The following is a 15254-nucleotide window of genomic DNA, read 5'->3' on the forward strand; positions in this document are numbered from 1 at the left end:
ATGTATTCTGTGTGCTAGATTGCTGTGAAGATCATATAAAGAATTTATTTAAAGGACCTTGTCAACCTCAGTGCACTATATGAATTCACCAATTTTATATTGTATTTGAGGAAGTTGAGGTCCAAAATAATTATGTCATTGCCCAAGGTCACAAACCTGGTAATTTCCAGTAGAATTCAAACCCAGGCCTCTCGTAATTCCCAGCTCTTTCTTCTTTGAAAATACTCTCAAAACTGTCTCCCAGTTTCAAGCCTTCTTTACCTATCTAGCAGTCCCAAATGGCCCCAGTTCTGCAACCTCTCACTGAGTGGTTTGAAGGGCCCTTTAAGAACTAATGATGGGGAAGTGAAACTGTGTGTTAAGAAACACTGCCTGTCGTTACTGTCTTGATTAGGTAAGAGAGAAAAGGAAATCCGAATCATAGCCTGAACTCTTGCTCATTGGGACGGATCTCTTGGTCTGTAGGATACCTCCATTCTTGCTACTTTATATTTCTATCCTGCACTGAGACCTGCAGGATTGTGGGCATGTTTGAGATTGAGTGATTTAGGAAATTCCAGAAAGAGCGATGAGTAAATTGACAGAAATGAGTAAGGATTAGAATATGAAAAGGGGGTATTAGAGTAGAAGACCAGAGAGGAGGAGCCATGGGGTATGATTTCACTGAAGGAACACTAAAATTTGGGGCTTGCCTAGTAGGCTCCTTTCTTAATAAGCAGGTCCCTATCTGACCTAAAGCAGAAGATATTGAGTAAAGATTAACCAGAAAATAAAGAAGCAATTAAATAGTCAACAAAAAGACAATAAGGTGATCCTGTCTTGCTGACCCTGCTTTCCTTGCAAGATAAGAATTTTTTCTCCCATATAGAATTGAGTCCGGCCCTGTGCAGATATGACTGAGAGTCTCCGCTGTAGATTAGTGCGATACTTAGAAGAGTTGACAGATGAGGAGTTTAAGAAATTCAAGTTATATGTGGAGGATTTTTCCCCTAGAGAAGGATTTCTCAGGGTCCCCAGGGGTCAGATAAAAAAGGCTGATAACACTGACATGGCTGAACTCATGGTTCATCATTATGGGGAATGGGAGGCATGGGAAGTGGCCCTAATGATATGGGAGAAGATGGGCCTGAGAGAGCTGTGGGAACAAGCAAAGAGAGAGGCCCCACAAATAGGTAAGTGTGGCAAGTCTTTGCCTACTGGATATATTATATTTCAACCTTTCCTTCCTACTGTACTACCTCACCATGCTCTCTTATTTTCTCCATATGTTTTCTATAACCCAACTTCTCTCTCATCTCTTCTAACTAGCTTTTGCTGATCTTCTCCTCAGTCTTCTTCTCCCATCACATTTTTCTTACCTTCCTCCCTCCCCCTCCCTCTCTCCCATCTCCTTCCCTTTGATATCTCTGACTAATTCCCTCCATTTTTCCTTCATTCTCTGCCCTCTTGCCTTTTCCATTCCTACTTCCATTCCTGGAAGACTCACTAGAAAGAATACTAGGCCTGGAGAATGGATTACTGGGTAGAAACATTGGGATTGTTTTTGCTCTTAGGGTCATTGGCCTGTCAATGACCTCTTACTTTAGGAAATGATGAGACATTGCCTTGTATTGTCTCCACCATTGGACTAAAAGCCTCTTGAAGGCAAAGAATGCTTTTTATGCCTCTTTTTGCATCCCTAGTACTTAGCACAGTGCCTGATTCAAGTAAGCATTTAATAAATGCTTATTGACTGACTGATATATTGATGATCTCCAGAGATAAGAAGAGATCCCCTTCCCCAGGCTTGGTTGAAGCTTAAGTACAAGTTGAGACAAAAGATAGAGAGGAAAGGCTGAGCCATAGAGGAAATTAGTCAGTCTTATAGGGACTGAGAGAGGGGAAAGCATTAGAAAAATAGAGTGGAAATCAGTGGATAGGATGAGTTGAGCCCCACCTCTGAGCAGAGAAGGGACTTGGGCTCATGAAAACAGTCCCAGGAGTAGAGTAGTCAGAACAATGGCCTTGGAGTGAACTTATCAGATCCTATGTCTAATATCTGTCGTGATTAAAGTGTCATGCTTCCTTATACCCAATTTAATAAATAAAATCATGGTTAATTAGATATTGTGGTAAGGATTTCAGATGAATTGGGCTTGGTGTTTCTGCCACGTGCCATTGAATTAGGAAATGGAGTCAGTGGCAATAGTAAGAGGAATGACATTCTAATGGAACCCATGACAGTGGATGAGAAGTTGTGTCATTTAAAATCTTGGAGCAAAAGTGACAACTTTATTCATGTGCATTCAAATCCCATCTGACATTTGGACTTCTGGTCTGACTTAGACATAGCCATGTCCATTCTTGACAAAATAGGAAAAGTTTCTTTCACCTTTCCAAAGAGAGAAAGTATCCCTATCATTTAGAGAAACTGTAAATGAAACTGTATTTAGAAGGGGAAGAGAATATCTTTGTTCATATGAGTTAATAACATAATGTAAGTCTAAGGCTGATGCTAAAAATGAATGGGAAAATACTTCTCTGAAATCAGTGTGAGGGATATTTCCTGGAATCTTTCATTGACCATGAATGGTCACAGCTTAGGCTTCCTTTCTACATTCCACACAGATACTTTGCTGTTACAATGTGAGCTCTTTGAGGGCAGGGACTGTTTGAATTTTTGTTCTTTGTATCCTCAGCAATTAGCGAAGTGTCAGACACATAGTAATAGATAGCTGTTGATTAACTGATCATTGTCAATTCCCCAGGCAGAGCCCAAGCCCTGTTTAATATTTATGCTATTTACTTTACTTTATGTCCCAGCATATAGATTTGCTTCTATATGTCCATCTTCTAAGCCAAATAGGTAAGCTCATCCCTTTGAGGTCGGTGGGAGTTTGACATTAGGATGAGTCTTTTACAGGGCTCTTATGAGAATGATTCCCATGATCCTTTTGGAATAGTCTCTCTCTCTCTCTCCCCCCCTCCCATGTTTTTCAGATAAACTCAGCTGGAACAGCAGGATCCTGAGAGGGAAGAACAGGAAGTCAGAGGGAAGAAAGTCTATATTTTGGGGACATGTTGGCAGACTAAGGAAAATGTGGTCAGGCCTGGACCACATAGATCAATGGAATGAAGGTATGGGGCAGGATTTAAACATATATAAATACATACACGCATACATACATGAAGACATATATATTTATAGGTATATACACACATGTGTATATGTTATGTATATATACATGTATATTTGCATGTATATAAACACACCCGTATATATGTACACACGACACACATATACAAAATTTCCACAAGAACTTGAAATATGCCTTATTGATTAGCTTTAAAAATGACTCCTGTCAGGGAAATGTTAAATAGATTAATCTGGATAAAGAGGATTCAACTTAATTTTTAAAATGTTAGGTAGTCCTACGTTCGGGGTGTGATCCTAGGTTCTAGGATCTAGGGATTGAAAGATTGTTATATGATATAATTATATTTTATAATATAATTTCATAATAATAATTATTAACTAAAATATATAGGCAATCTGCTTTCAAAGAACCATAAAATGAGTAAATATATTTAAAGTTCTTTATGAACCTTAAAGCAATATGTGAATATTAACCATTGTTGCAGTTATGATTGTTATTGTTATAAGATTATAGTACAACATTTATAGTATTGAACATAGTAGACCTGTGTTCTCTTCATTACCCCCTCACAACCATAAAGGGGCAGTCAAAATTCTTGCAGTCTGAGCACTTACTGAGCCTGGATCTTATGGCAGAACTTTGCAAAACTTGTACTTTCAGGTTGCTGTCACCGGCAGACTTGTGTTCCTGAAAGGTTATAGCCAAGATAGTTAGTGATGGATGAGCAAACTTCTGAAGCCTAGAGCCAGGGTCTACACAGCACTGCAAAGATAGACAGGGAAACAGGGTGCAAAGGTGGGTTTTGATGTAAGCCTGGTTGTATCTTAGGATCTGCTAGTGCAACTGTGCTACCAGTAGTGTGGGAAATAAATGAGGGGTGCTGTGTGAACTCAGAATCAGTGAGTATCAGTTCCTGTTTTTTAAATTTATTTTGGATTCTTGGTGTCTTAGACAATGTAAACAGTTGAAATGCCTTTAACTTTGGCATATAATTTCTGTTTTGGAAAGGTCTGAGAGGGGTAGGGAACCTGTGGCCTCAAGAACACGCATGGCCTTCTAGGTCCTTGGATATAGTCTTTTGACTGAGTCCAAGCTTTACAGAAAAAAACCTTTTTTGAGGGGATTTGTTCTGTGAAGCTTGGATTAAGTCAAAGGGTTTCACTTGAGGACCTAGAGGGCCACATGTATCTTCAAGGCCTCAGTTTCCTCACCCCTGGCCATGAGTATCAGAGAAAATGTCTAGTTTGCCATCTTGTTGATCACATGGGCTGAATATTGATTCTCCCATTTCCATCTTAGAAGGTTTCCTCCTACTCTGCCTCTTTTGTTCTTATTCCTCATTCCCTTTCCTTCCCTCCCCCTTGCCTAGGAGGCAAATTTCCAAAAGTCATAAAAATTGAGACACTGGTCAGAGTCAGAATCAAATGTCAAAACAAGCACATTTTCCAATGACAGCCCAGAATTGAATGTTTCTGAGAAACACAGTTTTTCTATAGTGCCTCTGTTACCTTTCCTGGAAGATTACTAAACAGACTATACTATCAACATTCTCCTTTCAAATTCATGTACCTCTCTTGCCTGGGTAGAACAAATTAATTTCATCAGCTTAATCCAATGTATGTGGAGTCTATTGGGAATCAGGTTTGTGAATGAAGTTCAGAAATTGATTTACTAGTAACAGGTGATAAAATTATCCTGCAAGATTTTTTTTTAAATAAAAGTTTTAGAGGTGGTTTAGTTGGAAGGGGGGAGGAGAGACTCAGTGAAGAGAAAAGCAGAAGTCTAGGAGATGGAATGGATGAAGCAATACCAGGGGTCATGATCAGGTTGAGTGCTTTATATAAGAAAATGGATGAAAATAACAAGACAGTTTTTAAAGATATATGCTTGATGAAGGCAGTGGTCACTAAGGAGATTAACAGGATGAAAAGTACTGAAAGGGTCAGTTGGATATGATTTTCATGCTATATTTAATTACAGATTAACATTGTAGATGTTATTGTTAATTTTGTCATTGTAGCACCAATGTGACAAATCACCTACAGTGGCTCTGAATGTGCCAGTGTAATACTGAATCACAAAATACAGCAGACTCTTCACATGGAATACAGAAGCAAAACATATTTCAAACCCTAGAAAGCTGAATGTCAACACGAACAGGCCAAATCCATTACAGCAACAAAGAAATCCATGCACAATAACTGTGTGGCAGTTAGAAGCCCATGGGCCCCTTTTTAGAACAGTGGTTATAAAAGAATAAAATAAAATTAATTACAAAGGAATCCAATTATCCAGAAATAGTGTTTTTTTTTCAGATTTCAAAGAACCCAGGTTTAGAACTCTTGTTTCTTAAAGCACAAGTCTGACCATCTCCCCCTTTGGTCAATAAACTTTAGTGCTTCCCTGTTACCTCTAGAATCAAATATAAAACCCTCACATTTACTTTTTTTTTTTTTGCTTTTTGGAGGGCAATTGGGATTAAGTGACTTGCCCATGGTTACATAGCTAGTTTTTGTGTTAAGTTTCTGAGATTTGAACTCAGGTCCTCCTGATTCCAGGGCTGGTGCTCTACTCACTCTGCCACCTAGCTGCCCCTGTCACATTGGCTTTCAAAATCCTTTTTAACATGCCCCTAACCTTTCCAGTCCTCTTATATTTTATTCCCATCCTGACCCATATATCCTCTTCAATTCAGTGGCAGTGGCCTCCTTGCTATTCCTCAAACAAGATACTCTCTCTGTAGAATTTGAGCACTTTCACTGACTGTCCCTTGTGCCTGAAATGCTCCCCCTCCTCATTTCTCACTCTAGGTTTCCTTGGCTTCTTTAAAGTCCCATTAAAAATCTCACTTTCTAAAAGAAGTTTTTCCTCATCCTCCTTAATCCTCCTTACCTTCCCTTTGTTAACCATCTCCAATTTAGCCTGTATATATCTTGTACATAATTGTTTGCATGTTGTCTTCCTCATTAGACTGAAGGCTCTTTGAGACCAAGGCTGTCTTTTGCCTTTGTATCTCCAGTGCTTAGCACAGTGCCTGGCATATGCTAGGTGCTTAATAAATGTTTTTTAACTTGACTTTTTGATGAAATGAAAATTATACTTAGCATTTACTACTGAGGGGATTAAATTGGGGCAGTCTTAAAATCATAGTATCATGGTATCCTAGACTGGAAAGAACCTCAGAGGTCATTTAGTCAAGCTCCCTATCACAGCCAGTTGGGTAATGTAGTAAACCTCACAATAAGCTCTAACTATTCACTCAGAGCTAGTCAATGCCTAAATTGGAGTCAGTTGCGTGTAATAGTAATGGAATATATCCATTACTATTACATTGTGTAACAATTATAAGTGGGTCTAGTGGGAATATTCTGGGTAAGCTAGCTTCTAGCACTATACCTTTAAGAGAGGGGAATTTCCTCTCAAGATAACAATATAACTATTACCAGGACAGAACATCTTGAGGAAACTATTATCTAAAGAAGATAAAAGCTAACTACTAAGATTCTGTCTGGGACTTGTTCTGGGCCTTTGCCTGTGTGCCTGGAGAATACACGTCCAGCAATAAGGAGTAGAATCAATGCTGTGTGTCTTTCCTGGGAATGTGTGTGTGTGTGTGTGTGTGTGTGTGAGAGAGAGAGAGAGAGAGAGAGAGAGAGAGAGAGAGAGAGAGAGAGAGAGAGAGAGAGAGAGAGAGAGAGAGAGAGAGTGTGTGTGTGTTTGAATTTGAGCCATAATTCTAGCTCCTCTTTTCTCAAAGGATCATCATTACAAAGTTGGAAGAAAACTTTACATTTTGGTACAACCAGTGGAGAACTGATTGAGAACAGGTTTCAGGTTTGAAAGAAAGGGGGGGGGCACTTTATAACAATTAGAGTTATCTAAAATGGAATAGACTTCCTCATTTGATAGTAATATCCCCGTCAATGGAGGTCTCACATAGATCCTAGATGAGAATTAGTCAGATATGTGTACATGGGAATTGTGACTTTAGGTTGATATCTGATAATATGACTCTTAAGATTTGTTGAAACTCAATTCATTCTTGCTTTCTGATTCTGTTCTCCAGTTGTCTCTCTGAGGAACTTACCACAGAAAAGAAGTTGATCTGGGAACTTGCTAAAACATTCATCATGATCTCATGAACTGGTTGCAGAGAATTCACTGATCTCTAAAGTTTCTTCTTAACATCTGTTTTTTTTTTTAATCTTTCATCTCACTGAAATAGGTAACAGAAGAACATACAGAAAAAGAATTATTGAGAAATTCCGTGTCATGAGGGATAGGAACTCTTGTCCTGGGGAGTATGAAAATTTACACCACCGATTCACACAATTATTACTTCTGCAAGAATATCGTTATAGAGAGCAAAAAGAACATGAGCTCCTGGCCAGCGGAAGGGAACATGCTGAGATCCTGGAAAATCAAGGACAGCTTATAGAGGTAGCAGCTTTATTTGATCCTGATGAGAAGAGAGGAGCCTGTCCACGGATTGTTGTACTTCAGGGGGCTGCTGGAATTGGGAAAACAACACTGGCCAGAAAGATGATGTTGGACTGGGCAGAAGGAAATCTATATCAAGACAAGTTCTACTATGTTTTCTATCTCAATTGCCGAGAAATGAACCATCTGAGAGAGAAAAAAACAAGGTTTGCTGATTTGATTACTAATGATTGGCCTTCTCTGGAGGATCCTATGACAAAAATCCTATCCCAGCCAGAAAAACTCCTTTTTGTTATTGATGGCTTGGATGAACTGAAATTCCCATGTGATGAGCACAGCTTTGATCTGTGTAAAGACTGGAATCAACAGCAGCCAGTGCCCATCCTCCTGAGCAGTTTATTGAGGAAAACTATGTTGCCTGAGTCTTCTCTCTTGATCACTACAAGACTTACTGCTCTGGGGAAATGTGATTTTTTATTTGAAAACCCACGTCATGTAGAGATCCTAGGGTTCTCTGAAGAGGACAGATGGAAGTATTTCTGTAATTTTTTTGGAGATGAAAATCAAGCTCAACAAGCCTTCAGTTTGATAGTTAACAATGAAATTTTGTTCACCATGTGCTTTATCCCACTGATGTGTTGGATAATCTGCACTTGTCTGAAACAGCAAATGAGGAGAAAAAAAGATCTTAAACATGCCTCCAAAACCACCACAACCTTATACATGTGTTATCTTTCTAGTTTAGTCACCCCTGGTGGCAGGAGCTGCTCAGTTCAGCACTACAGGGGCCTCTGTCGCATGGCTGCTGAGGGAATCTGGGAGGGGAAAATTCTGTTTGATGGAGATGACCTGAGAAGGCATGGTTTAGAGGCATCTGATGTCTCTGCTTTCCTGGATATGCACATTTTTCAGAGAGATAGTGACTCAGAAAATTGCTATACCTTCATTCACTTGAGTTTCCAAGAATTTTTTGCTGCCATGTTCTATGCTCTTGGGGAAGAAGATATTAGTGACAGCCCAAATCCTCCTATCCCGGGGGTCAAAGACCTTCTATTAAAGTGCAGAGACTCTTCCACCAGCTTTATGGCTTTAACAGTGCATTTTTTGTTTGGTTTCCTAAATTCTGACAACAGAAAGAAACTGGAGATGATATTCAGCTGCAAAATATCACAAGAAATAAAGTTGGACTTATTGCAATGGATACAAGCAGGGATTGAACAGCAACATAAATATTCCTCTTTGAGGAATGTTCTACTGGAAATGTTTTCTCATTTATATGAAACTCAAAATGAGGAGTTTGTGACATCTGCAATAGCTCACTTCCCTGAAATCAGTTTGAAGATTTATTCCAAATTACATTTCTTGGTTTCTGTTTTCTGCATTGAATTCTGCCATAATTTGGAGAGAATTCACCTCAACATAGGGTAAGTACCCTTATGTTTCTTCTATGCCTCATCCAGTTCCTTGAGCTTCTGTTTTTCATTTGTCCCCAGGAAGAAGTGAATGTCAGTCTGAAGTTGGGGAGATGTTGCCAATATTCAACCTTAAATCTTAGAAAAATGTGCATCCTTAATACATTCCATCTTATCCTTTCTTTGACTAAGGGCAGAAGTTTCAGTGAACTAGAGATTTCTGACTATGTTACATTATGCAGCTATACTTTGGTGTTGCCATCCATTGTTGCCCTGGACTTCTTCAAGTATTTTTCAGGAAAGAGACAAGTTCTTGAGAGTAAGCTCCCACGTCCATAAAAACTAACCAAGTACCTTGGGTATAATTGTCTTCTGGATACTTGCTAATGCCCATTGAAATGACTGTTCTTCTGGTTTCCTTCTTCTACATTATTATAAATGTTTTGTTCTTAGAATCCTATTTCACCCCAGGACCTGTATGGAGTAAGAAGAAATGAAAGAAGTATGCATTTACTAAGTGACTGCTATGTGTCAGGAACTATGCTAAGCAGTTTATAAATATTATCTCATTTGATCCTCACAACAACCTTAGGAGGCAGGTGCTTGTCCAGGGTCATGCGACTAGTAAATATTTTAGCCTGGAATTGAACTCAGATTTTCTTGACTCCAGTTTGGAACTCTATCCATTGTGCCACCTAGCAATAGAAAGAATATTAAAATAGGAGAGGAGAGGGGTGGCCAGGTGGCACAGTGAGTAAGAGCACTGGCCCCAGTGTCAGGTTAACCTGGGATCGAATCCAGGCTCAGATACTTAGCACCCACCCAGAAATAACTGGTAGTGTAACCTTGAGCAAGTTACTTAACCCCAATTGCTTCGGGGCAGCCAGGTGGCTCAGCAAGTAAGAGCACTGGCCCCAGTGTTGGGATGACCTGGGGATCGAATCCAGGCTCAGATACTTAGCACCACACCCAAAAATAACTGGCCGTATAACCTTGAGCAAGTTACTTAACCCCAATTGCTTTAAAAAAAAAAATAGGAAGGGAGAAATGTGGCTTCTAATTCCGTGATCACCAACTATTTGATCTTGGGCAATTCACTTAACCACTTGATCTCATCTCTAAAATGAAAATACTAAACTAGATGGACTCTGAGGTATCTTCAAGATAGTCTAGTCTAGAATAGTCTAGAATTCTATGACCCAAGTAGTCAGGATGGGTTTCAGAAAGTCACCATTGTTTGGTGAGGGATATTAAGTATGCCATTACTCTGAGTAACTAGCTTCACAAGATGGGAAACTTAGAAGTCCTTGGAAAATTTAAAAATAAATCATGACAATGATGATATTAGAAAGCTTAATTCTATACCATTTTAATTTCTAGTTTCTAAAGGCCTTTACCTTTAATTCCTGCATTCTTGATGTTATCATGCAGGAACAAATTACATGTGTGTGTGTATACATATATATATAAAAAGATTTCTAAAACTTAAAATGCTACATAAATGTTAGCTTAATCTTAGTATTTTTGTCAGATTATCAGGCTTGGCATGATATTCTAACACTAAGAATATGTGCAAATTACCTTACTTTTTTCAGCATCAGTTTCCTGATCTGTAAATCTTAGAGTACCACAGAAACGATAACTGTCTATTACTATTATGGATATTATTATCGTGCCTTACACTTGCATTTAGTTTCAAAGTTTTTTGCATACTTGGTATTTGATCTACAAAACAATTATTTAATCCAGAAATGGGAGATAATATAATTTTACTAAAAAAATGAGAGTTGGAAAGCACTTCAGTGTCCATCTACTCCAAATCATATCTTAAAGGAGCCATCCTGTAACACATTAAGCAAGTGATCATACTATCACTGCCTGAAGAGCTCTAAGGAAGGGAAACACAAAACTGCTCAAAATAGCACTTTCTGATTTAGGAGAGGTTGAATTATTAGAAATTTTGTCCTGATATTTAGCCTAAATTTGCCTCTTCACATTTTCTCCCTGTCATTCCAGTTTTTGCCCTCAGAAGCAAGTCTTTTCACTCTTTCACTTAACATTCATTGAAATTCTTGAAGGTAGTTATCAGGTCCCCTGAATCTTCTCTTATCCAAAGTAAACATTCCTTTTTTCTTCAACCAACCCTCATATGTAATATACTCATTATAATATACACATAATATACATGATAAATATACTTGCATGATAATGGTTTTTACCCTTTCAATGTCCTCATCAATTACCTTATTAATCTGTTCAGCCCAGAACTTAATATAGTATTATAGAATACCAGCTAAGAATTATCACCCCTATTTTATAGCCAAAAATTAGTAAATGGAGTGACATGGAGAAAATGAAGGATCAGCAAAAGAAAGTGTGGCCATTATGTAATGAATATGAAGTGCAGTGGTGGTGATAGGGGAGACTCTTAAGTAATGATGAAATGTGAAAAGATCAAGAGGAAAGGTCTGAAAGAAGTTGGGAAACTCTTCTATGAAGGATATATGAAGAAAATATATAAGAATCATATACAACAAGAAGGCATGGATGGATTAAAATCTGCTTATTCAAACAAACTTAGCACTATGAATTTGTTTTCCTATTCTGCTTCATATTTCTATTATGTTTCTCAAAAACTGTGATACTTGTTCTTTTCTAACTTTGTCTCTTAATTTTTAATTTCTCTTTTGAATCATTCTGGATCATTGTGCTGTTGTACCACAATCTCTTGGGAATCCACATGGTTCTGTATTTCATTGGACATCAGTTACATTTCCTCTGTCTTGAAATGTTTAGTCCTTGAGAAATTCTAGCACTCATCCTCCCTTCTAATTTCAGTATACTCTTGGTTGATTTATCTTCATGGACTCTTCTTTGTTGTTCAGTTGTTTCAGTCTTGTCTGACTTTTTGTGACCTCTTTTGGAGTTTTCTTGGCAAAAATACTAGAATAGCTTCCCATTTCCCTCTTTAGCTCATTTTATAGATGAGGGAACCAAGGCAAACAGGGTTAAGTGACTTGCCCAGAGTCATATACAGCTAGTAAGTGAGGCCAGATTTGAACTCAGGAAGACGAGTCTTCATGGTTTCAAGCCCAGTGCTCTATCCACTGTACCATCTGGGTGCCCACTACTTCCCCATCATTTTTTATATCACAATCATATTCTATTTATTCATATATCATGATGTATTTAGTCATTCTTCAGGTCTTCAGTAAGAGAATTGTTACTTAATTTCCAGTTTTGAACTACTACAAAAAGAGCTACAATAAATATTTTTTGTACACATTAATTCTTTTCTTCTTTCTTTGATCCCTTTGGGCTATAGGCCTACCAGGCTCAAAGGGTATATATACAATTGAATAACTTTTGGCCTGTTGCAAATTAAATTATATAGTTATCCAACATATAGAAATATATGCATCTCAATGAGTCCTTGAAAAGGAATTATTAATAGTAATGTCATTAATAATATCACGGTTTGTGACACTTTAAATTAAAAAACAAAGCTACTTCCTCTATGAATATTATATTAATAATTTGACATTGTATATTGTATAATTTTATTATATTATAAATAACATTATTATGGTCTTATTTTATATTATAATATGAAAAATATTGAAATAAATTCTTCATTAAATGAGCATGTTATATTCTTTTTATTGCATTTTTAGATCTCTTTATTAGAAAATCATAATGGATTCTTGCTTTTATTTGAACAGAGTATAGCATAAGAGCATGAATTATATAAATTATCTTATGAAAAGAAAAGGCAAAGGGCCTAAGAGTATTTTGTAAAAATAAAAAGTGGCATTATTACTAGAGAAAAGTTTGAAAAACATCAAGCTGTCTGAAAGATCACCTCTGTCCCCTGAATCCTTTGGTGTGACTTAACTCCATGGGCCTCTGATTGCCCCTGGAAAAATAGGATTGCCACAGAGACTAAACATTGGACAGGCAGGAGATAAAATTAAGGACCTAGCAACTGATGGAAGGGACTAAAGAGGTCAAAGGTGTGGAGTTGGCAGGAAAGTAGAATCTCACATGATCAACTAGATGACACAGTGGATGGAGTACTGGGTCTAAAATCAGGACGATTCATCTTCCTGTTTTCAAATTTAGCCTAAGCCCTTTACCAGTCATAGGACCCTGGGCAAGTCATTTAAACTGTTTGCCTTAGTTTATTTATCTGTAAAAATGAGTGTGGGAAGGAAATGGCAAATCACTCCAGTATCTTTGCCAAGAAATTTCTTAATAGATGCTTTTGAATGAATTGGATAAAGAATTTTTTTTTCTTTTTGTCTCTCTCTCCAGTAGGTTCCAACTGAAGTCACTGCAATCCACAGATTCCCACCTTGCTGTAGTTGACTGGCAGCATCTATTTTCAGTGCTTGCCAAGAATCAAAACCTAAGGGACCTGGACCTAAGTGGCACTGAACTTGACAATTCAGCTATGAATGCCCTTTGTTCAGAAATAAGTCAATCTAGCTTTAAATTACAGAAATTGAGGTGAGTTTGAGATATTTCCCTGAAGGGGATATATATATATAAATGTGGGGGCAAGGAAGGTAACACAAAGGACAGAGATAGGGTAGAGAATAAGAGAGAAGAGGAGATACAGAAGAAATGTGGGAGACAGGAATGGAACTTTTTAAAGGAAAAAAAGGAAATGAGTGGCAAGGAAAAAGAATCATTTTATTTGGAAGGAACTTTAAGGGTTATCTAGTCTAATTCCCTCATTTTACAGATAAGGAAGCTGAGGCCTGAAGAATATGTAATTGCCTAAGATTACATAGGTAGCAAGTGACATATGTGGGATTTGGTCCAAGGCCCTCTGAGAAGACAGAGGGGAAGAAGACCATCAGAACAGTGACTCGTAAGAAAAAGGACACTGGGGGGTGCAGCCAAGATGGCAGAGTAAGAGCAGGGACTTGCTTGAACTCTTCCGCAAACCCCTCCAAATACCTGTAAAAATGACTCTAGACAAATTCTAGGGCTGCAAAACCCACAAAATGACAGAGTGAAGCAAATCTCCAGCCTAAGACAACCCAGAAGGATGACAGGAGGGGTATATCACACTGGACTAGCACAGTCCAGCATGGAACACACCAGCACAGATGGGACTAGAGCATATCTCAGGAGTGAATCACTGTAGCTGTGGTGGTTTCCAGGCTTCTCAACCCACAGATGCCAAAGACAACATAGAAGGTCAGTGGGAAAACTCTGTGGGACCTTGTTGAAAGAGGAGTGTGATCTGACCCCAGAACCAGGGTTATGGAAATGGTGGTGGTGGCAGCTGCAGCAGCAGCTGCAGCAGCAGCTTCCATAACTCTGGACACACAGATGATGGGGAAATGAGTAGCTGATACAAAATCCCTGAAGCCCAGGACAGTACACTCACTTCCCACTCCCACCCCCACTGGAAAGAGTCCTACCCTGTCAAAGAATGAGAACGTTAAGGATTTTACTGGGAAGATGATCAAATAGCATAAAAAAAGTCAGACTACAGAATCTTACTTTGGTGACAAAGAAGATCAAAACATACAACCAGAAGAAGACAACAAAGTCAAAGTTCCTGCATCAAAAGCCTCCAAGAAAAATATAATTTGGTTGCAGATCATGGAAGAATTCAAAAAGGATTTTGAAGATCAAATAAGAGAAGTAGAAGAAAAATTGGGAAGAGAAATTAGAGTGATACAAGAATATCACAGAAAATGAGTCAACAGTTTGCTAAAGGTAACCTGCCAAAAATATTGAAGAAAATAAGACCTTAAAATATATACTAACCCCAATGGAAAAAGATGTCCAGAAAACCAGTGAGGAGAAGAATGCTTTAAAAAGCAGAAGTGGCCAAATGTAAAAGTAGGTCCAAAAGCTCACTGAAGAAAATCATTCCTTCAAAATTAGAATGGAGCAAATGGAAGCTAATGACTTTTTGAGAAATCAAGAAATTATAAAACAGAACCAAAACAATGAAAAAATAGAAGACACTGTGAAATATCTCATTGGAAAAAAAAACCTGACCTTGAATATACATGGAGGGATAACTTAAAAATTATTGGACTACCTGAAAGCCATGATCAAAAAAAGAGCCTAAAAATGATCTTTCAAGACATTATCAAGGAATGCTACCCTGATAGTCTAGAACCAGAGGGTAAAATAGAAATTAAAAGAATGCACTGATCACTTCTTGTAAGGTATACCAAAAGGAAAACTCATAAGAATATTATAGTCAAATTCCAGAGTCCTCAGATTAAGGAGAAAA

At 38.0% G+C, this 15254-nt stretch overlaps 1 protein-coding gene across 1 annotated transcript in view; it reads left to right on the forward strand.

Annotated features, from left to right (window-relative positions):
• Positions 1-423: 423 nt before the first annotated feature.
• The window catches only part of LOC138177727 (NACHT, LRR and PYD domains-containing protein 3-like), a 36594-nt gene continuing 21763 nt past the window's right edge, over positions 424-15254 (forward strand). Inside the window, exons 1-4 of the mRNA XM_069108937.1 lie at positions 424-1172; positions 2980-3117; positions 7363-9001; positions 13304-13498. Coding sequence (XP_068965038.1) covers positions 893-1172; positions 2980-3117; positions 7363-9001; positions 13304-13498 — 2252 coding nt within the window. The 5' untranslated portion in view covers positions 424-892. The remainder of the gene's footprint in view (positions 1173-2979; positions 3118-7362; positions 9002-13303; positions 13499-15254) is intronic.

This window comes from Petaurus breviceps, unplaced genomic scaffold, assembly GCF_028583685.1.
Source record: "Petaurus breviceps papuanus isolate PSGF00001 unplaced genomic scaffold, PetGlider_PUasm1.0 90444, whole genome shotgun sequence".
In the NCBI taxonomy this organism is placed as follows: Eukaryota; Metazoa; Chordata; class Mammalia; order Diprotodontia; family Petauridae; genus Petaurus; species Petaurus breviceps.